This window comes from Alligator sinensis, unplaced genomic scaffold (genome assembly GCF_000455745.1).
Source record: "Alligator sinensis unplaced genomic scaffold, ASM45574v1 scaffold1382_1, whole genome shotgun sequence".
NCBI lineage: Eukaryota > Metazoa > Chordata > Crocodylia > Alligatoridae > Alligator > Alligator sinensis.
This window is the reverse complement of record NW_005843036.1, coordinates 152,842-175,305: the sequence shown is the minus strand read 5'-3', so window position 1 is coordinate 175,305 and position 22,464 is coordinate 152,842. Positions and strand designations below refer to the sequence as shown.

Here is a 22,464-nt window from a genome sequence, read left to right as displayed (position 1 = left end):
CCCACCCCCCACCCTCCCAACTCTCCCTCCCCTGCCTGCCAAATCTGTGTGGTGCCACTTTGCCCAGCTGATGGGACTCTCTCCTGGTGCGGCTTTCGCTTAGTGCATGGCCCTTTTCCCTTCTCCTTGCTTTCCTGGCTGGCCCTGCATGCTTTGTTGAGTTGCAGATGCCCCTCTCTGCTTCCAGTTTCCAGTGCATTTAGTTCTGATCTGTCCTTAGGAAATACAGCGGTGAGTTTTTACCTGGTAGTGTCTGGGTCTTTGGCTGGCCTGGTGTGGCTGCATGTTCTCTTCTGCCTTTAGTGCGCGGGCTTGTTGGTTCTGATGCTTGGGGCTGGACTCTTGGTCTAGGGTACTCCAAGTCCCAAGGCAGTCCAGCTGCTAGCATCTGTGCCACCCTGGAAAGAACCAGGCAGTCATGCTTTGTCCTCTTCTACCATCTTCCATCCAAACACCTCTCGGCACTCAGCAAACACAGTGTCAACTTCTCGATGCTCACAGGGTTGTCGTCCCCCTTTCAGAGGGAGAAACTGATGCACAAAGCAAGGGTGCATTTCCCAAAGCTCCAGCCTTTTGGAACGCAAGACTCTGCCGTGGTGGGAAGGGTAATTCTTGGAGGTTTCAAGGACAAGTGCAGCCTCCCATGTCATTTGTAGAAGCCTCAGTGGTTGCTCTAAATGACAGCATCGCCCAAAGAGGCTGCTTGTGAGCTGTGCCCACCCAGAACCTCCCCCACTGCAGTGTGTGCTGTGGCTGTGACACCAAGGGTGAGGGTTTGTACTGGCAGTGGCCTAGTTGTGCAACTCAGCTCCGAGGCCCATGCACATCATTAGAGCAGTGGAAGGGACCCAGCCCGGTGGGAGAGTCTCCTCCACTGACTCTTGGGTGTTGATGAGAGCCCCTGTGAGTCTGACACAAATGCCCTCCTTCTCCACCACACTGTGAGGCAGGGGCAGTGCTATGAGGTACTGGAGCTGTCCAGCCTCTAGATGTGATGGTGCTAATGGGCTTTTCCAGTGGGGAGCTCTGCTGTGCTCCCACCTTGCCCACAAGGCTGTGGGTCCCCACTCTTGGGCTCTGAAACCTCCCTTTGAATGACCCTGATAACCTGACTAGCTGTTCCTGGGACCTGGCACTGCCCCAGTTAGCTGAGTTCCTGGCACATCCTTTGGGACCTGCCTGGGTGAAACTGAGCTGGGATGAACTGTCTGAGACCCTGAGTGCTCTGCCCACCGCTGCCCTCCGCTGAAGGCTGAGGTGCTTGTCCTCTCAGAAGAGCAGCCCTTTGTCACGCTGGGAGGAGCACCAGGATTGTAGGCATGTCCCATCCAGAAGAGCCCCTGAGCTGTGCATGGTGGGCTCTGCAAGCCACTTGTCTCCTTCCAGGGAAGGTCTGTAGCATGTGTTCTGCTTGCCTGCTGCACTAGGTTTGGGAGGGCAGTCAGGTCACACCACCTCATGGATGGGGGCTATCTGTGCTTGTCACCCTGACGCCCCTTGTACAGGTGTAGTGGGAGGGGGAAGCCTTCCACCGGGTGCGAGATGGGCTGTGCCTGAACAGGATGGTCCAGAGGCCTGGGAGGGGGATTCTGAAAGGGGCTCAGACAGCTTGGGCTCCTGAGGGTCTCAGCCACCCCTGATCCCACCTGGTGACCCTGTCTGTCACCCTGGGCAGGCAGAGTTGCCCGTGTCCCTGGAGGACAGAAGCTCACTAAAGGATGCCACATCCCCACACTGGCCACAAGGGGGTGCCCTTGCTCCAAGTGCCCACAACTGGATGGGGACAGCCAGGTAGTGGGGCAGTGGCTCGAGCCCAGGGGCTGCCTGTCCTTCATGGAAGGGAGTGGTGCTAAGGGCAGAGCCTGCAGAAGCCTCAGCTTTGGTTTGGGCCCTTGCCTACCTGGGGCAGAGGGGATCCTATTGAGTGGATAACTTTCACAAGGCTTTGCACACCCACAGAAATCTTCCTGCAGCACAGGCCCAGCCAAAGGCAGGGTCTTCATCAGCCTCCAAGCTCCCAGCGCCGGGGGCCTCAGGGACACAGCACAGTCTACCCACAGGCTGATACTCTGTGCGCCTATCTGCTCAGGGAGGCTTGCAGCCCCTCTATCACCAGGAAACTCTGCTGCAAGCCCAGACCCTGAGTAAAGCCTGTGGTTTGATGCCTTCTCATACAAGAGGCAACTTGCTCCCAGGGGAGTGTAGGTGGGAACCCCCATTGCTGATGTGTTTTCTCTCTCTTTCTTGGAAGGGGCATCATTAATCCAGTGGGTGGTGCCAAGAGTGCCCGGACAGCCCCACTGCAGTGCGTCTCCATGGCAGAGGGACACACCAAGCCTGTTCTCTGCCTGGATGCCACTGATGAGCTGCTCTTCACTGGATCCAAAGGTGCGTGCCCTGGTGAGGGTGGGTGGGGGGTGCTGAGCTGTAGAGATGCCTGTGCTGGCTGGAGAATGACTGAGTCCCCACACCCTTATGACCACCTGGGGAGGATTGGCATCCTGCTTTAAGGCCCCAAGTCCCTGCCAGCTGAGCTCAAGGCTACAAAACCCCAAATTCATAAGGAGACAGTTTTCAGTCAGCCCAGGAGAGGGCAATGGTGCTGCATCAGCCATTGGGTAACCAGTGTCACTGTTCTTGAAAAGCTGCTTGGAGGTGGCTGTAAAATGAGTTGCTGGGCTGCAGCCCAGTCCCTGGTATTGAGATGCCCACGTTGCAGGGGGCATGAACTGTCCTTCCTCCAGTTAACTGGGACAGAGAGTCTGGGGCTAGATGGTCCTTGCCCCTAAAGCTGTCCTTGAGAGGTGGAGGGGCAGGCTTCCGGGCGGAAGGAATTTGCTGGATCAGGGGTTCCTTTACTGAAAGATGGCTCAGGACCTTTTCTCTTGAGGGGGGTCTCCTAGGTAGCTGTACCTGGCAGTTTTCTCCAGAGTCCATGTCTCCTCCCTCAGACCGGAGCTGCAAAATGTGGAACCTGGTGACAGGCCAGGAAATCGCCTCCCTGAAGGGCCACCCCAACAACGTGGTGTCCATCAAGTACTGCAGCCACACGGGGCTGGTGTTCACAGTGTCCACCTCTTACATCAAGGTGTGGGACATCCGGGACTCTGCCAAGTGCATCCGCACCCTCACGTACGTATCTGGCATCCAGGTCCCTGCTGTGCTTGATGCTTTTCCCTGGTAGCTTTCTTAGCTATGGCACAGGTCAGGTTGCCAACCCCTGGGGGCTTGCAGGGCTGAGTCTGGGAACATGGGGACAGTTTGCCATGGGTCAGCTCCCAGAGCCTCAGCTCGCAACATTTGCTGTTCTAGTCTCGGGTGCGCTGTGCAGTTCGTCCGTATGGCTTCAACCAGGTGTTGACCCAGTAGTTCTTCTGCAGGCTTCATCCTGGCTTCCTCCTGGCAGTTCTGTCCCATTCCCAGCCAGACATCAACTTCCCAGCCCTCCCATCACCCCCTTATCCTCTTCATGCCCCCACCTAGGCCAGTGTGAAATTCCTTGGGCTGGGAATCATTTCCAACACAGGAGCAGGAGGAGCATCACTTCATCCCCTTGGTGGCAGGTGTTTTCCCTTGCTGTGACAATGCTGCAGGTCTTTTGAGGGCAGTGTGGAGCTGAAGACTGGCTTCCTCATTACCTCAGTGAGGAGGCCAATGTCCAGGGAGGGGGGCAGGCCCTGGTGGCACCACTCTGTAAGATGCTATCGGAAAGTGATGGCCAAGCTGGGACCAGGGGCTGCTTTCAGCTGTCTCCTAGGGGCACAGTGGAGCTGATTTCCAATCCAGGGCAGAGTACATCCCTTCCCAGCCCTGCCCCATGAAAGCCCCTGCTCTTGTGCTCACATGTCTATTCCTCTGCACCATAGATCTTCGGGCCAGGTGATCTCTGGAGATGCCTGCGCCGGTACCACCACTCGTACCATCACCAGCGTACAGGGGGAACACCAAATCAACCAGATCGCGCTCAACCCCACCGGCACCATGCTCTATGCAGCCACCGGCAACTCTGTCCGCATTTGGGAGCTGAGCAGGTCAGGCCTGGGCTGGAGTTTGGATGCATACAAGGGGTGTAACACCCCTGGGGGACTTGAATGCTGGGGTCATGTGTATAGAGGGGCCCTAGAGCCAAGAGGAAGGAGAGAGCTGGAGCGTGCGCTCATGCTGCAGGCAGGCCCTAGCCTAAGGGAGCTAGCAGCTGTGACTGGCACCAAGGGAGCTGCTGCAGTAGCCCAAGCAAGCACTTGGAGTAGCTTTATCCTGCGCATGTTGGGGATTTGTGACTGGCCCCAGGGAGGATTGGCTTAGATCTCCAGTCAGTGCCACGGAAAAAGCGCAGGTGTACATTGCTCTGCATCGTCCTGTGCCTTATAATTGGCACCCTTCAATGGAAGGCAGCTCACTGAGCCCCTCCGAGTCTTGCTTGAGCCCAGCTCCTGCTGCTACAGGCTCTGGCCAGGCCGAGGCTTTCTGCTTCTCTCAAGGGACTTGCTAGACTGAGGGAGTCCTCCTGCTCAGGACCCTGGCTTCTGAGATGGCAGTCTCCTGTGGCTATGTCAGGGAGAAAAGGAGGCCTAGGGACCCGCTGAGACTTCACAAGCAAGTACCATCCACGATGAGCCATGTGCTGTTGTTTGTAGATTGCAGCCTATCGGGAAGCTGACCGGGCACATTGGGCCCGTGATGTGTCTCACGGTGAATCAGACTGCAAGCAACCATGACTTGGTCGTCACTGGATCCAAAGATCACTATGTCAAGGTACCCTCATGCCCTCTTATCCTTCAGCAGCTGTAGGTGCCTTTGTGCCTGGGCTGTGCTACTCATGGGAGTGTTCCCTTTTTTGTGTCTGGAAGTGCCAGGCTCGTGGCATCCTAGAACAGTAGGGCTGGAAAAACCCTCGGGAAATCGTCTAGTTCACACCCTGCTCCAGGCAGGATTATCACTGACTAACCCCTCCTGTAGAAGGTCAGCTGCCTCCTGAATCAGGGGCTTGTTGCACTTCATGACCTGACTTGGTAGAGGTGTTGGTGACTCAGGTCTGAGTTCTTCTGGAAATCCCAGCCAGGGCCTGGGAAAAATGCCCCAATCCCCTTGGGAGGTGTGGGCTGCATCATCCAGAATCTGACAGTGCCCTGTCCCTCCCCACAGAGAGCTGTCCTTGCTTGCAGAGTCTTGCTCTGCAGAGGGAGCCTGCTCTAGCAGGGCCTGTGCAATTGTTCTGAAGCCTTGGATCAAGCGTAGTGCCTGTTCTGAACCTGGCAGGGGAAATACCATATATCTGTGTCCATGAAGGCAGTTTTCCTAAAGTGCACCTTGGAAGATCATCTCTTCTGGCATGATTCAGTACCCACCAAGGTGTAGCAACTTTAAGCCCACTTTATGGAAATAGGAATCACCTCCCTTGCTTGCTTCAAGGGCCTTATGGCTAAAGGCAAGTAAAACTCGGGGGCATCTGAACCCCAAGCCTGCATGTAGGATGCCTGCCAAAGGATTTGGAAACATCTGAAGCCCCAGGTATGGGTGGAGGATGTTTGCTGGTAGTAGGGCCACTTATGGCTCTGGACTGCCTCGTGGATTTGGAATTTGATTTGGCTATTTTGGCTTGGAACGCGCATAAATTTAACAATGAAAAAATTGTTCTGAAGAACTTCTGGGATCCCAAAAGCCCAAAGCCTGAAGATCTGCAGTCTCTCACACTCATATAATGAGGCTGGTGCTGGATGGCCTGGTGGACATCCGGCCTGGTGGACATCCAGCCTGGGACTGTCAGTGCCTGGCCCAGACAAGGCAGCATAGTCTCCCTGTTCGTGCACCTTGCTGATCTGCCGCAAATTGGAAAAGTAAAATAAGCCTCTTGCTGCTCAGACAGCTCTTGGCCTCTCTGCCTCAGATGCCAGCAAGGAGGCAACTTCATTTTTTGGAACCTGGACACCTGCTGACTAGGAGCAGAGACCCCACAGGGACCCCACCCAGCTAGGGGATGTTGGGGCTTTCAGTTGCAGCTGAGCACACTAGGCTCCAAAGCAGTCCCTGGGTGACAAGCCCACTCCCTCCTATCCTCTTTTCACCCATGGCCCTCTCCCTACAGATCCAGAGGTCCCTGACTGGCCATCCATCTGTGGGGCTCTTGGTGTCAGTCTCCCAGCTTGACCTCCCTGGTGGCTGAAAGTATGAGAGAGGCTGAGCTCTTTCCGCAGGACTGAGCCAGGCTCTCACAGCTATCTGTGCCCTGCAGGTGTTTGAGATTGCAGAAGGCATGGTGGGTAACATCGGCCCCACTCATAACTTTGAGCCCCCCCACTACGACGGCATTGAATGTCTGGCCATCCAGGGAGACGTCCTCTTCAGCGGCTCCAGAGACAACGGGATAAAGAAATGGGACCTGGAGCAGCAGGAGCTCACCCAGGTATGGAGGGGAGTGAGCAGGGCCCTGATGACAAGTGCCTTGCAGGAGAGACATGGGCTTAAACCAGAAGCTTGCAAAGCACTGTCTTGAAGCATGGGGTGGGGCTTTGGGTGAGGTGGATGTAGATGGCATCTCCACCCCTTCCTCCTATCTGCTAGTGGTAGGGAGCAGGGGGAGGAAGAAGGTGGAAGCAGATGAGTCCCGGGGGAGTGTTGCCAAGGCTCAGATGCAAGGTAAGGCTGCACCACAGGAGCTACCCAAGGGATCCTGCAGGCTATTCATGCTTGGGCCCATGTGCACTGACCTGTGCTGTGTGCCTTACTGGCGGGTGATTTGTCCATCTATTCTCAGGTTCCAGCTGCTCTGGGCATTTAGAAATTTGCTTTTGAGGTGGAGAATTCCTGCCCATGTCTGTGTTGGATCTCAGGGTCCCATGTACTGCAGACCTATGTCTTGTTGGGCACCTAGTTGGGACCTCCAGAGTTTATGCTGTAGCTCATCCCAGAGAGGCAGCATGACCTGCTGGCTGGAGTGGGGCAGTAGTAGTCAGGAGGCTTGGGACCTGTATTTCCATTCTGTCCCACTGACTCTCCTTTTTTGGGGGTGCCTCAGTGTCTGGGGATCTCACTCTATCAGATACCCTGGGGGCAGATATTGAGAGGTTCAGAGCACCTGAGTGGCTGATAGGTGTCAGTGGGACCTCAGTACTCAGCACCTCTGAAAATCAGATGGGACGTGTGTTGCCAAAATGGAGATACTGAACTCAGTAGCTGCTTGTTGCTGTGACTTGGGTGGGTCCCACTGCCCTCCCACGCAACATCTCATTGAGTTCTGAGGAGGGTTGAATGGATTATGTCTGCAAAGAGCCTGCAGATCATAGAAAAGTATTGCTGGAAGGGACCTCTGTGATGGCAAACCCTAACACATTCAGCTGTGTTGCTGGGAGCGTTATTCTTCTCCACGTGCTGAGCTGCTCTCACATAGTCCTATTGAGGGGTATCCTGAGCCCAGAGTCTTGGATTCAGTCAGCCTTCTGCCTCTTGGTTCAAAGCTGGGCCCAGCATAAGAACTCCAGACTCAGAGTTCAACCCTCTCTAGAATTTGGGGTATTTGGGTCAGTCCACTGTGCAGATGTGAGCCAGCTGCAAAATCTGGATCATAGGTTAGATGACAGAAGGACAAGGCAGGCCGTGTGCAGTGGGTGCACTGAGTAGATCCATCCTCTCTTTGTCCCTGTGAAATCCCAACAGCAAATCCCGAATGCACACAAGGACTGGGTTTGTGCCCTGGCTTTCGTCCCTGGCCGCCCCATGCTGCTGAGTGCCTGCCGCGGAGGCCTGGTGAAGGTCTGGAACGTGGATAACTTCACACCTGTTGGGGAGATCAAGGGGCACGACAGCCCCATCAATGCCATCTGCACCAACTCGAAGCACATATTTACTGCCTCCAGGTGAGTGCTGGGATGCCTGGGGTTTCTGTTCCCAATCCCTGTCCCCTCAGGAAGAGTCCTCAGCTCCAGGTGGTGTTGGGGAGGGAGGTTTGACCCCAAGCATTGCCCCAGAATTGTTCTACATCCAGTACGACCCTCCACATTCCCGGGCTTGGGTGTGTAGTAGGAGCAAGAGACTGGAGCAGTCCTAGAGCAGGGTTCCTGGCGATCTGGGTTTTTGGGCAGTAATTGGTGGGTCAGGCTGGCTGCAGCCATCTGGTTTCCTTGCTCCTCCATCTCCTCTCAGACAGCGTCCACCCTTCCCATGACGAGGTCTCCCTTCCCCTCACTCTAAGCCCTCAGTGCTGAACTGCGCTGCCCATGGCCTGCTGATGCCACTGGCTGTTTGTTGCTGACGTGCCAGGAAGAGTCGGGCCTGATGCTGCTGCCCTGCCCCTTTCCTGCAGCAAACTGTCTTCCCCATGGCTGGGAACTGGCTGCCACTCAGGGCCTTGCTGCATCCCCCCATGGTCTCTGCCTGGCCCTCTCCTGCCATGACCCAGTCTCCATGTGCAGCCCTGCCCTTATGAGAGATCTCCTGGCAGTCCTGCCCTGTCTTGCCCCCAGTTTTGCCAGCACCAAAACTCTGATCTCCTCTTTCCGACCATGTCCCTTTTCTCCTTCCCTTTCTCTCTCTGTCTCTCCCTGCCGCTCTCTGTGCCGCAGTGACTGCCGGGTAAAGTTATGGAATTACGTGCCTGGGCTCACCCCCTGCCTGCCACGACGCGTCCTTGCCATCAAGGGCCGTGCCACTAGCCTGCCTTGACCCACCTGCTCTCTGGCTCTTTCCTACTCTTTGCTTGTTTGCTTTCTCTCTCTCTCTGTCGCTCGCGTCTTCTCTCTTTCCTTTCCTCTCTTGCACTCTCTCCCCGCTCTGGTTTCAGCTGCTTCTTGACGGTACGAGATTGCTTGTTTGGTTTTTGGTGTCCCCAATTTTATCCTGTTTTTTTACAAGAAGAGAATCTCCCCTTTGGCCCATCCCAGCCTCCCTCCCCTGGGTTTTACTCTCTGTTCTGCCCCTGGTGCCCACCCTTCAGAGCCAGGCTGCCTGCCTGCCCCACAGTATTGAAGGGTTGCACGCAGGCAGCCATATATGGAAGGGTCCCCCCTCCAGAGACCAAGCCTGGAGGCTCCCTGCAGGGTCACAACTCCAGGTCACTTGCAGCTCAGTCAAGGGGCAGTAGAGCCCAGCAGCTGGCTCCAGTCTGCTATGGGCTTGGCCAGCCAGTCTATGCCTCCTCATAGGTCATTGCTAGTCCGTCAGCTCTCCATGTCCCGCAGTGCATGGCTGTTGCCAATGAGATGCAACAGGCTGGGCCCCGAGCTCCTGCCAAGTCCTCCAGTGGAGGGTCTCTGAGAGTCATCCTCTCTTATAGTCAGTGAAGGCCATGCCTGATGCCCATGACCTCCCCAACCCGATGCTTTCCTTCCCACCTGCCAGGGAATGGCAGCCCAGAAGTCTTCTGGGGGCAGCACTGCTTGAGGGTGGGCTGGGGGTTGGGAATGGGCTGTGGCCTGCTGCTCTATTGCAGTTGAATGCTGTGTTGGCACTGGTGGGGTGGCTGCCGGTGACCCCACTGGGCAGTCCCCATTTCATGCCCTCTCTCTTACCTTTGTTCCTCAGTGACTTGACAGTGAAGCTCTGGAGCAGGAGAAGGTCATTGAACAGCACAATCTAGGAGCTGCCAAGAGACGAGTCCCGGGGACTCCTGTATCCTGAGAGGGGAAAGGTCTCAGCCTTTTCCCTGGCCATCAGGCCACTTTGTTTGCAAGGTGTGGGAGTGGTCTAGGCCCCAGTTGGTAGTTCTGACCTCTTGCAGTTTCTGGGACGGAAGACATCCTGTCTGGTACTTCATGCCCTACCAGCTCCTGTGATTGGGGAGCTCTGTGTGGGGTGGTCTGTCCCTTCCTGCCTCCATGCTGGACTTTCTCAATGCATAGGGATTCCCAGTGACCAGAGCTAGAGCCAGAAATTGCTTCATAACCAGCAAAGCCAAGGATCCTGATGGTATCACTTCTGTCTGCTCCCTTCTGCCCACAGCTCATTCAGCACCAGAATAAGCCCCCACATCGCTGCCTGCAGTAGTGAGATTTTTCCTACATGTGCGATGAGATCATTTTACCAGCATCCTCCTTGCTGTCCCCTGCACCTTTTGGGGGCCTGGGCTCATTCATAGCTTTGGGGCTAGTTTCCCTTGGAGCTATTGAAAAAAATCTCCCTGCACACCTAATTGTCCAGCAGAGCTGGGTTCTGCTGGCTGGTACCAAAACATGGAGAGGACTTTTACAATGCCCAGAGATGTCTTGGACTGCCTCATTGCCATGTTTGGGAGCATCCCCAGTATAGAAGTGCTACTGTGGATGGAGCTACCTCTAGGGACCACCTCCAAGCCATGATGCTGTGCCAGGGCTCTGCAGATCTTTGGACAGCAGAACCTTTCTGTGTCTCTGAATGAAATCCATGGGCCCCGGGTGTTCAGAGACGTCTGAACCTGACAACTAGACCCAAACTCCTAGCTCGTTCTGGGCACTGCCTTTCCCTTGTGCTGCATGTATAAACGGAAAGCAGGTGGCAGGCCTGAAAAATGCCTTTCTGACACCTCTCCTCTTGCACAAGGAAAAGTGCAACTAGAAGCTGTATTCACTGGTGGTCTCCTCATGCCCAGCGGAGCCTTAATTGTATAGCTAGCCAGTTTGATAGATCTTGTGCTCCTCGCTGTCTGGTTGGACATGCAGCTTGGCCACCTCTTTTCTGCACCCATGTAGCAGATGCAACCAAGGTCTATTCTAGCTGCTGCTGGAAAGGGTATTTCTACTGTTTTTATATTGGATTTCATAAGCATTTTTAACCACCCTCAGTGTTGGGGATCCTTGGTAGCTTGGACAAGTGTTAGTGTTGGTGAAAGGATGAAGAGCCACGTGGTAAAGTTATTTAGGTACCTGATTTCTCTCAGCTCTTTGCATTCTCTCACTGGAGGTTTTTAGATTTGTTTGGATTCCCTCTCTCCCAGGACATAAGTCTCAGTTCAAGAGGTCTGGGACTAGAGCAGGGCCTGAAGGATAGGGAGGAAGAAATGTTATGGTCAGGAGAGAGGTGTTTTTGCAGAGCTGGTAGGTGGGGAGTGCTCTGGACTGCAAACTGTGCAAGGCTGGTATGCTGCTGGAGAAGGGTAAGGCCTGAACAAATGGAGGGGTCTATCCAGGACACTGGGATTACCATCCAGCTGGGGTGGGGCAGGAGTTGCATAGCACTTGCATGTTGTTTACCCGTGCTGTTGTTTTAGCACCAGCCGTCAAGTTTGCCCCGGACTTGAGCTCCATATGGGACAAATTCCATTAGGCCCCCTCACCCCCTTTTTGTCCCTTCCACCATGTTTGGACTCGCGTTCATCCCAGGCATTTGCAGCTTGTTGTCAGCAGCCATCACAGGCATGTAGTGTCCCTTAGACTTATGCTCCCACAAGGAGGCAGAATCCCCTTCACCGGTATCTTCTGCTACTTTTGTCTCTCCTCCCCTTCAAACAGCTACCTACTATGAGTCCCAACCCCGTGCCATTGAAACCTGCATTCGCCAAGGACGTCTGCATTCAGCAGCTCAATGTATCATCCCTTTTGCTCTGCCTGAACCCTTCTTGCAATGTAGTCATGAAATGAGCCAAAGGAAGTCTCAGCAGATTGGCTCTTTCTTCCTCTGCTCATCTAGCATAACCCCAGATGTCACATAAGAAGCAGTTTTTGGATGCTCGCTTTAAGGATTTATTCCTGTAGATGTTTTGTGGGTTGTTGAAGCACTGATTCTTCTTCCTGTGATCCCATCAGCTATGGACTGCATGTTCTCCATTGGTAGGGGTGCCAGGACCTTCATACTTTTCTCTAAATTTGTAGGATATTTTTCTCATGGCTTCCCTCTATGTGGGAATTTGAAGGAGAGCACCTGCACGCCTCATGCTGCAGATTTGACCTACCTTAAAACCCTTATGAACAGGACAGGGAAATCTTCCTGAACTCTAAGCACTGGGGGGGCTCCTAAAATATTTGTTTTGTCTTTAAAATATTCAACTGCTGCATCTTCACAGAAGGAAAACGATGACTTTGTATTGTTGAGCTCTACAAAAACATTGCTTCTTCCTTCCTTTGCTGGACAAATTAAGAAGTATCCTCAACCTCTGCATATCAGCAGGACCAAGGCTGCCTCTGCACTTTGACACATTGTTCATACCCATTCAGTCTCTGAGCATCTTGGATGAGAAGCTCCCAGGTCTTGCCAGAATCCTGGTTCTGGTGAGATCTCAATACAAAAAAGTTGGATCAATTTGGATCCATGTCTCCAAAACCACTCTTTGTTCCCACAACTCCTACTGCAAGCTCAAGAAAGTGTCTCCAGTTCTCTGTTGGTGCCCGGGAAGATTTTGGTGTCAGCATGGATTGCAGTTACTCACTTGTGCTCTGTTCCACCCACAAAGCTGGTGGTAATTGGAGAGAAAAACATCTACAGTCTTCAGGTGGAACAGAATTAAACAGGCTGGGAATGGACAGATGGATTCTCTAAATGGTGAGAAGAGTAACAATACATGGGACCTTGTCTGAGAAGAGGATGTGATGGTGGGCCCTGACCTTTGGGCACTTCAGGAACCTCCTGCTCCGTGTATGTAATAGGTGGGTGTTGGGTGGGCAGGGGCCCTGGATGTTGTCTAGTGTCTTGGACCCCATTTTCCCTCTGGTTGACATCCCATCATTTACACCTGCACAAGCTGGATGTCAAACGGAGCTGCTCTGACAGAGGAGCATTTTACGTGCCCTTTGCCTTACCAAATGCAGCCATCTTTAAAAGGGGATCAGATGGGAAGGGCTCCAGGCACAGGCATCTTGGGTCCTGTGGAGTTTTCCTTTAATCCTCCACGTCCTGGACCAGATCCCATTGAAACGTCTCCCATTGACTTCAGTGTGGGCCTGAACCCACTGGAGATCGCAGGAGGAAGGAAGCATCCAGCTGTGTGTTGCAGGGGCAGCCTGCTGGGATTGCCAATTATTTTCCTTGCAGCCTGATCCCCAGCCATGCTGAGCACTCTCCACTCTGTGTTGAGGATGCGTGATGTGCTGCAGGACCAAGTACTCAATGGGTGGATGGGTCTCATTCTCTCTTGGCTTAAGGGCCCCACACATCTCATGGCTTTCATCCAGCAGACCTGGGGGAGCTGGTCACAGTGCATGAATAGGACCAAGTGGCTCAAAAGAGGGACATTTTCCTGCAGGCCAGTGCAGGACCTTGGCTTACGCCCAGGCAGCTGGTGTCCGCCACATGGCTACATTAAACTGTCCACACCATCAGGGTCTGCTCCCATACACTGTGCCAACCCCATTTCCAGCAGTGACTGCCAGCTCCTCCCTCTCTGCTGGAGAAGCAAAAGCAGGAAGTAATTGTGTACTGTAATGCTGTGTGTGCGTGTATGTTTGTGTGTGCGTGCACATACGTGTGAAAGAAATGGTTGTTTTTGTTAACCTACCTCACAGAGCTGTTTTTTGGGTTTTTTGAGTTTTTTTGTAGTTGTTGTTTATGGTTTTGAAACTTGAATTTGTCCTGGGAACGCACAGTCTTGCTGATGCATTTCTGAGCCATTGCTTGTGGCTGGGGGGGAGCTTTAATTCCTTTATGATACTGTACTTCAGCACATTTTGGAGCTGACAAGCCAGCCCTTGTTCTACCCTGCAGGAGGAGCCCCTGTTTAAATGAGCCCTTCACGCAGAATCTTAGCCTTGCAACACGTAGCAGACTAGCAATAGCTCTTTGGGTGCTCGACCTGAGACGCTTCCAGGGCTCCTGATCTTCAGAAGGTGGGTGCTAGGCTCTCCCTGGCAATCAAAACCTTTTAAGAGTGTCTGAGGCAGAGCGCTTCAGCTCATCCACAGCTTGTGAAAATCCTGACCCCGAGTCACATGTTGCATCTCCTGGGCTCGGTCTAAAAGTGGCTCAGATGAGTGCTCTAAGGCAGTGTGGTGGGATGTGGGGGCAGGGGTCAAAAGGTCTCTTGGCCCAATGATGATGCTGCCTCATTCACAGACAGTTTCTGCCTGGCTTCCTCCTTCTGAAAGTGCTGACTTGGCAATCGAGAAGCAGCTTCTGCCATGGTGCAGGAGGAGGCTGTTTCAACCGAAGTCAAGGTATTAGAAAGTGGGACTCTGCATCTTGAGTGCATGGTCCCTCTCCCCCTCTCGGCCCCCTCCTTCTTTCACATTCCCATAGTCACTGCAGCCACCCATGAATGGTGTTTTGTCTGGCAAAATTCAGTAAGAGACTATATTTGCTATTTGGCTTTGGGTAACCTTGTCCTAACAAGAGCCTGCTATGGCACTGTACCTGCCACCCCCCTAAGACCAGGAGTAAGGAGGCAGACAAGAAATCAGTGTTATATGGCCCTGCTTGGTTGAGTCAATCCCAAGCAGAGGCTGTTTCCTAGCTTCTATGCTAGTTCCCTTGTCTCCTGATGTCCTTCAGTTGGACCTAAATATCCTCCCTTACCTGGGAGCAGGTGGTGAAAATTGTCAGAGCTTCATCAATGGAGCCAGAACAGGTGACCCCAGCTGAAGACCTGCCACCTGGGCCTCACTGCAAGGTTCACAAGCCTCTCATGAAAAGAGCAGGTCTAGGAGTGTCATGAAGCTTTGCAAAGGGAGTAAAGGCAGCTTTATGCCACACAGCCAGTTCAGAGGAATGGGACTTCCCCAGCCCTGCATGCTGCACCTCTGCAGGTGGCTTTCGGAGCCACTCGCCTCGTTGCCTCCAACACCAGCTCCAAGCTGCTAGATGTGATCCTGCTTCCAGACTAGAGGGGGAAGCAGAGCACAAATGCAGTTGCCCTAAGGTTAAAAATGAGCATTTGGGAGGAAGGAGAGGGCAGAATAAGTGTTTCCATGCAGACTCATCAAAGGGCAATGACTGACAGCAAAGGCAAGCCTTCAGAGGAAAGAAAGGAAATGGAAAGGTTGGCATATGCAGCAGACTCACAGAATGGGCGATCTGGGACAATCTATATGTAGATCTGCATCTATTTAGGGGAAGCAGGTGACAAGCCTAGGACATCGTACAGCCATGAGATTTCCTCTGCTGGCACCAAAGCCCAGGGGCATCTTTAGCCTTGCACCTTGCAGACTTAGAGAACAAAGTGTGACTTGTACCCACTCCCAGCCGTCTTGTGATGTGATATGCAGGGAGCAGTTTCCCAGGACCCAATCCTGACTTTGCTGTCTGCCTTAACTGCATGCAAGTTGGAGAAACCCAGGGAGGTGATGAGTCTTGGGGTCTGGGGCACACTCCTGCTTGCTCTTGTAACTCATACCTGTCCTTATTGCTTCTGAGTCTCTTTACTTCACTCTTCCTGGACCTGCTCTTTCATCTGAAGCCATCCAAGTGCAGAATTGAAGAGTGTTGGCTTCCTTCGTCTCCTCCCAGCAGACTGAAGTTTTGCAGCATGTTTGATTATGGGGTGGTTGAGTGCTGGGAGCTGCACCAAGCCCTGCTTGTGGCTGGCACGGATGGTTACATGAAGAGCAGGTGGCAGGGACCACTGCATCTCCCCCTTCTTTCTCAGCACAGGCTGTTGTGCTGTCCTGGAGCTGGAACTTGCTCCATCCCTCCCAGGTGCACTTGAGGGGAAAGGATCCCCTCCCAATGGCTCTACATCAAGAGTCAGCACAATGGAGCCAGGGCATGAGCCCTGCCCTTTCAATCCATGGTATTATGGCACAAGGTCTTGCTCAGGAGCAGTCTTCTGGTCTTGACTAGCTTTGGGAGGAGTCAAGGCCTTTGACTTGGCTCCTGGGGGTCTCTGCCCCATGATTCCTCCCATGGGTTTTCAGAGCACAGCAGCAACCTCCCTTCCCTGTGGATGCTTTCTGACCCTGGCATCAAGCAATGCCATGAACAGGGGCCAGGGGACTCCTCTGGGAAGTGCTTGGCATCAGGGAGCAGAACTAGTACCTTCATGTTGAAGGTGGTATCTTGGAAGTCTTCAATGTGCGCAGCACTGCTCATCTCCCAAGACTCTGCTTTCCTCCTTGTTTTACCGGGTGCAGAAGCGCTGTCCTGCCCCTGTGTATGCTGCCTCCATTCCTGGCGTGCCTCATGCTGGGCAGTGATCCAGGACCAACCCCCTGAGAGCACAAGATTCAGACTGTATTTGAACAGGTGACCTGACTCCCAGGCTGCATCTCCTCATCTCCTTCCCCCTATCCACTCTTACTGCCCATTTATTTCATTCTCTGAATGCTCCTCACCACTGTTTCTCTCTTGGGGAAAACTGGGTTTGGAGGCCCAGGCGTGGTGGAGGAATGAACTTCATCACTGGCCCTTGGCCAGTACCAAGGTGAGAAACCATCCTGAGAAGGTCTGACCCCAGGGAAGGTCCTGTCCCAGCAGGCCACTCCTTGAAGTTCTGCCAGTGACTTCCTTTAGTTTTCCACCCTGGAGCTCCAGCGGGCTCTGCAGGCCAGCTTGGTCTCCAACCTGGAGATTTGTCCACCTCACACTACAGCACCGCTTGATGTTGAGATCTTGGTGATAGGATAACCCTGCTGCTGCCTGGCATTTCATGTGTGGGCTGGAAACCCTTTTAAGTAGCCCCACACACAACCCTACACACCGAAGACAGAACAGGCTCAGCAACAGGAGACTGACTCCCCGCATCACCCTGTCTCAACTGTATAAATGTTGCCAATAGCAGGTGCCTTTTCTTGCCCTGAGGTGTTTTTATAGAGGCCAGCCCTTGCTCAAATTTTCATTTCTTGGGGTTGTAAGACCCTGCAGATCCATCTGTGTTAAGCATAGCACAAGGTATGTGTATATATTTTATACTGTAAGGTATTCCTGTAAATAGGGTAAGGTATTGAAGCCTCATGATGTACATGGTTTTCCAATGGACGTGTTTGTTCCTTGCCTTTGTCTTCATAAATAAAATGCATCAAATGGAAATGGAGGACTAGAGCTGCTCTTTTCTTTTTTTTTTTTTTTTTGCCGGGGGAGGGAAGTCACTGATGCTATGAACACGTACAGCATGAATGAGAGGAAGGGGCAGATGGAGACAAAGCAGTCCTTTGAGTACAGGGAGCACGTTCCAGGATAAAGCGTGCTGTGTCCAGCATGGCTAGAGTGGAAGGAGCCCTGCACAAGGGGGAAGCTGTCCTTGCTCTGCTACCATCCAGCTGGCCCCAGCAGCGGGGTTTACTCTCTCCTAGATTTGCTTGGCAGGCAGTGGACACTGACTGGAGGTAGCACTCAGCTGGCATCAGAAGTGGGAGTCAAGGTAGCTAAGTTTGTTCAGATCCAAGCATTTATTTTGCAGTTAAGCATTTATTTTGCAGTTAAGCAAAGAGCAGTGGTGTGTTCTCAATGCTGGGAGCGTGCCTGTGCTCTCCCCAGCCCGGGTCTCTGAAGAAATGCAGTGCCCTCCAAAAAGCTCATACTCCTGGGGAGCTTTGAGGGAAGGCTGTGCCTAAGCCATGAGGGGACAGCCTGAGAGCTCAGGTGTCATCCCACAGATAAGGCAACTACAAGGTAAGGTCACTGCTCTTAGGAGTGGGGGGTGGCAGGGGAAGGACCTATGGTTTGGCTTCTGCCTGATGTCCTGCAAGTCTGATGCTGGCTCTGCTGATGAGTGTTGAGCAGAGGGATTAACCAGACCCATGATAGCACACGGGCCTGACCACAGGGGAAGGCCACACAGGGAGGGCGAACCTGGGCCTGAAGTCCATTGTCCCAGGTGTGCACCAGGAGTGGGGGTGAGGCCAGGAACATGCCCAGGATTGGGCCCCATTTATGCAAGGCTGCCTTGTTTTCAGGCCTCTGTGGAGATGGGGAGGGAAGTGTGGGTGGGTTTTACCGGGTTTCCCACGAAGTCAGCATGTCAGTGGAGCCAGGAAAAGGGCATTTACCTTTCACCATCTTGTATATCGCTGCAAAGTGAAAGAGAACAAGAAGGAATGCAGAGCCCCACAAATTCCCTGGCCCCATCCCCACGGACAGCAGTCTTTCCTTGCCTGACAGTACAAAGGCTGGGAGCGATTGCACTCCAGGCCTTAAGGACAGAGGTAAACACAGAACTAAATGGGAATGTGCTTGGGTCTTCCATGCCAGGCCTGCCTGTGTGGGCCTGTGCTCTCTCCAGCACAGATCCCTGAAGAAGTACCATGTTGCCCCAGATGCTCACACCCTTGGTGGGCTCTAGGGAAAGGCTTTAAGCCTTGGAAGCAGAAACTGCAGGGTCACTCCTAGTGCCAGCTCTCAGAAGTGGGTGCTGGACACAGGACCTCTACCGTCTTCAGGGGAGCTAGAGAGCCATGGGGTATCACATACTCAAGAGGAGAGCAGTGGAGACCTGTGGGACAGATGTCTGGCTTTGAGCACTGTGGGGAGCTCCTTTGCATCTCTTCTTTGGAGACTTGGCCCTGCCTTGCCGCACCTGGGCTACAGGTAGAGGAGGCTGGATCCATGCCACCCCATAGCAGGATGAGGAGCTGAGTGTCATTTCTGACAGCCAGCAGCTGGCACCTTGAGGAGAGTGGCACACATCGGTTCCTCCCAGCAGTGGGATCTGCTAGCAGGGACAGTTGTATTATTATTTTAGGCTGCTGCCCGCTGTTGCCTCCTCTAGGCAGCTCAAGGCAGGTGGTGTGGCCATGCAAGCAGGTGTGCTAGGAGTGTCAAAGGGGTGGGTGCGGACATGTGCAGCCAGTGAGCCTGCCCACAGCAGCGCACAGCTGGGGTCACCCACGACTACAATGGGAAGGAGCCACTGTCTGCGATGGGCACTGCCAGGCCTGGGGGCTGCAAACCAGCAGTATGCAATGCTACCAACCTCCATGCTACGGACCTGAGGCAGTTGCTCTGTGTGACCTGGGCCCTGCAGCTCTACCTCAGTGCTCAGTACCTACCCACTTAGAGGTGAGGAAATCAGAAACACGCCCTCCTAAGGCCTATCTTTACCTAGAGCTCCAGCCATTTGTCTGCTGCTGAGCCTCCAGTACCACCTGGGCACTGGCCACCACCAGGCCAGGCTCCTGTGGCCACCTGCCCTCCCTCAAGGAGCCCTCACTGAGCAGATTGGAACCAACCAGCCCTGACCTGGGCTACCCTTTGCCCCTGCTGAAGGAGGGGGTCTGTATCGTCTGGGACCTGGTTCCCCAGCAGACACCCCCTGCCACCACCCAGCACTGACAGGGATGCCAAATGGGACTTCTTGCTGCCAGCTACTGGGCTGGTGCATGCTATTCCCTCCCTGTGCTCCTGGCCCCACGGAGGGCTCTGGGCCTGGCCCCTGCTTTGATCACGGCAGTCATTGCCATTGTCTCTCTTCCTGCCAAAATTACACTAGTACTGGGAGGGTGGATTTATAGATAATGAGAAGTTTTACAGCCTGTCTCCCCTGGCAGGCAGCACACTGCCATGGGGAGTAGCACTAGTGGAGCTGTGTTCCCCCAGAGCAGAGGGCATGGGGCAGCCAGTCCCTCAGGGCTGGGCTTGCACTCCCCAGCCTGTTCGCATATAACACAGGAGTAGCTTCATGCCAGAGAGCAAGGGGGACTACTCCCTGTCTCCCCCACTTCTCAAAGAGCCCTCTCTGCAAGCTCCAATGCTCATGACCTGGGGAGGTTCCTTCTCCTGCCCTTGCTGCCTCTGGCTTTGCCACTTCTGGGTGCTGCTCTACACTGAGCCAGCCTCAGCCTTCCCCAGTGCCAGCCCTGCTGCTGCAGCCTGGGATACCTCTTGGCAGGCACCAGGTCAACCCCATGCATTTATTTCTGTGGCAGATTAACCTGTATTCCAGGTAGCCATGGCCAGGAACCAGGCTAACCCCATGCATTGCTATGGTGGATTGTCCTGTAATCTGGATTGCAATTTAGTTGACTCCCAAGAGCATCTCTTTTGAATTATTAATGTCTGAAGTCCTAGGTGGCCCATCCAGCCTGGTGTGACAGAATCCACTGACAACTGTCATGAACAACTGTGAGCCACGATGATGACTGCACGGTTGCTCTAATCATCATTAAAAGATTTAACCCACTGTAGGACAGTGTGGGAAGGACAGCTGTGGAGGCCACATGACCTTAACCACAGTCAACCAAATGACCATCAGTGCTTAGCACCCACAATAAGCCAGGCAGCATCAGGCCACAGCCTGGGCGTATGGGCACTCCACTCGCATGCTTGGTAACAGAATAAATGCACGCTGGGCTTGACCTTGCCTCACTTATGTGAGTTATCTAGGGTTTGAGAGTTGGTCCCTGCAGGGCAGTCCCAAACCACAGCTAGGGCTTGCCAATATCACAAGTGACATGTAGGGGGGGCACGTGCCCCCCCCCCAGATTGGTTGAAGCCACTGCTGGCTTCTGGGGACAGTCACTGCCTCCACCCCTGCCAACACGGCAACTGGCAGCTACAGGTGGTCCCCACTCACTGTCCACCGCTTGCTACCCTCCACCCCCCGCCACTGACACCGCTGGTGGCAGCTGTGAGTAGTCTCGCTCGCCACTGCTGGCACCGCAAGCGGTGGCTGCAGGTGGTCCCCGCTCACCATCATGGTGCCCCCCTAGTTGCGGGAGGCACCAGTCATTCATGGCCAACATTATACCATGAGGGTGGTGATCATTATTTGCCAAGAGCCGAAGAGCAGCACATGGTTAAAACCTACGTTACTGATGCACAACATGGGCAACAGCTGAACCGGTTCACCTGGGGGCCACCTTAATACTGCATTCAACGGTTATGGCCAGCAACCAAAGCTGACCAGGTAAGTTTGAGTTGCGCTGCTGTAGCTGCTGCCGCAGCTAGTGAGACACATGAGAGGGCTGGGAGGTTGCATCCCCAGCTGGCCACACCTAGCCCTGCTTTAATACCCACCCCTGGCTACCAGAGGGAACAGGTCAATCCTCCAGTGACCTGTAACCATGACTGTCACCCCTCAGGAGATGCCCTCTGAGAGAGTCAGAGTCAGTCCCCTATTCCCCTGAGGTTCATTGCATTTCTTCACTTCAATACTCACTGCTCTTCCACCCCAAGCATTTCCCTGGGGCAGGAGAGGGACAGCAGGGTTCCCCAAGCTGAATATTTTTGGCTTTTGTCCCAGGGGAGCCTGGCCCAGGTACAGCCTCTTGATTAACTAATGATAATGGGAGGTGCCCCCCCTTCATTTCAATGCCCTGCCCTTTCCCTCCCCTGCTCCGCTTCCTGATGGCTCTGACCACCAGGCTGCAGACTTTCTTTCTTTCCCCTGGCTCTTTGCCTTCTTTTCCATGGAGGCTCTGACCTGGTGATTGCCTTCCTACCCCTGGTCTCCCCTTCAGACCCATCCACCAGTGAGGGGAGGAGTGGGAGGAATAGGCTCCCCAGTGCCTGTGGCCAGACTGGACTGGCTGCACATGCAGTCCTGCACTAGCACATGGAGGGGAGACCAGCTGGGCTTTCCAGGTGCCACGGGCTGGTCTCCATTTCTGTTTTAGATGGCTTGCCTATCTCTACCAACAACACAAGGACCTGAACTGGCTCATAGCCCACCGAGCCCTGCCAGTGAAGGCTGGGAGACCCAGCTGCCTGTAGCCCAACTGCCACGGGGCCACCGAGATGATCTATCACGTCCTCTGGCTCTGCACCTGCGCCAAGGAGGTATGGAAAAGGGTGAAGCAGCTGTGCAAAGTGGTGACCGGCATCAGCCAGCTAACCAGCGAAGTGGTGTTGTACGGGCACCTCGCCAAACACCAGGGGAGCCCATCGCCCCATTTCGGCCAGTTTGTGTCCTGCATCAGGAGCGCCTTGTGAAAAGCCAGGAGCGTCCTGTTGTACGGGCACATGGACGTAGAGGTAGTGGGCTGCATGAGAATGGCTCTGAGCAAACTCCGGACTTACTACCAGAAACTGGTAGTGGAGGATGGAGAGGACGTGGCCAAAGCCACCTGGCACAGGATCATCCAACCCCCTACCCCGAGTGGGGGTGAAGGCAGCGAAGAAGAGGAAGAGACAAGCAGAACAGAGGGCGGTGACAACAGCAGCGGGTCCTCCAGTGGGAGCGATGACGGAGAGGACACTTGAACTGAGTGTGTGACCCTGCAAGCGGGGCAGGGGTGGAAAGGAGGTGTTGCCTGGTCTGAGGGACCAGGATGGACTTAGTTGTTCTGTGTGTTGCACTCGATGCAGATATTGTAACAGGTCCGGGTGGCCAGCGGGCCTTTGTACGGGTGCAGGTTTTTTGTACAGGTGAAGGTTTTTCCTTTTGCAGTGTGATACTAGGAGTGTGTGTGTGTGTATATATATAGACATATTTATATAGTTATATGTATGTGTATATATAGACATATTTTTTCACCCCCCCCCAAAAAAAAAATCTCTACCAACAACACCTCTTTTTCGATCCCACCAGGCAGGGCAGCGAGGCGGCATCGGGATCAGGCTCCAGGCAGGGCGGCTTCATGGCAGCAGGGGGGAAAAACCCACTCAAGGGAGTGAGAAAAGTGCCCCTAAGAAAAACGTGGGGCACCAGCTCAACGCGCTAGGGCAGGCGGCCCCACAACCTGCCAGCCCAGTGCGCTG

The 22,464-nt window shown here is 54.0% G+C and overlaps 1 protein-coding gene across 1 annotated transcript in view; it reads left to right on the top strand.

Annotated features, from left to right (window-relative positions):
* KIF21B (kinesin family member 21B) overlaps nucleotides 1-8,674 on the top strand; it is a 48,124-nt gene extending 39,450 nt beyond the window's left edge. The window contains exons 30-36 of the mRNA XM_025193321.1: nucleotides 2,252-2,388; nucleotides 2,952-3,132; nucleotides 3,867-4,031; nucleotides 4,638-4,755; nucleotides 6,233-6,403; nucleotides 7,654-7,853; nucleotides 8,559-8,674. Coding sequence (XP_025049106.1) covers nucleotides 2,252-2,388; nucleotides 2,952-3,132; nucleotides 3,867-4,031; nucleotides 4,638-4,755; nucleotides 6,233-6,403; nucleotides 7,654-7,853; nucleotides 8,559-8,658 — 1,072 coding nt within the window. The 3' untranslated portion in view covers nucleotides 8,659-8,674. The remainder of the gene's footprint in view (nucleotides 1-2,251; nucleotides 2,389-2,951; nucleotides 3,133-3,866; nucleotides 4,032-4,637; nucleotides 4,756-6,232; nucleotides 6,404-7,653; nucleotides 7,854-8,558) is intronic.
* Nucleotides 8,675-22,464: the final 13,790 nt, after the last annotated feature.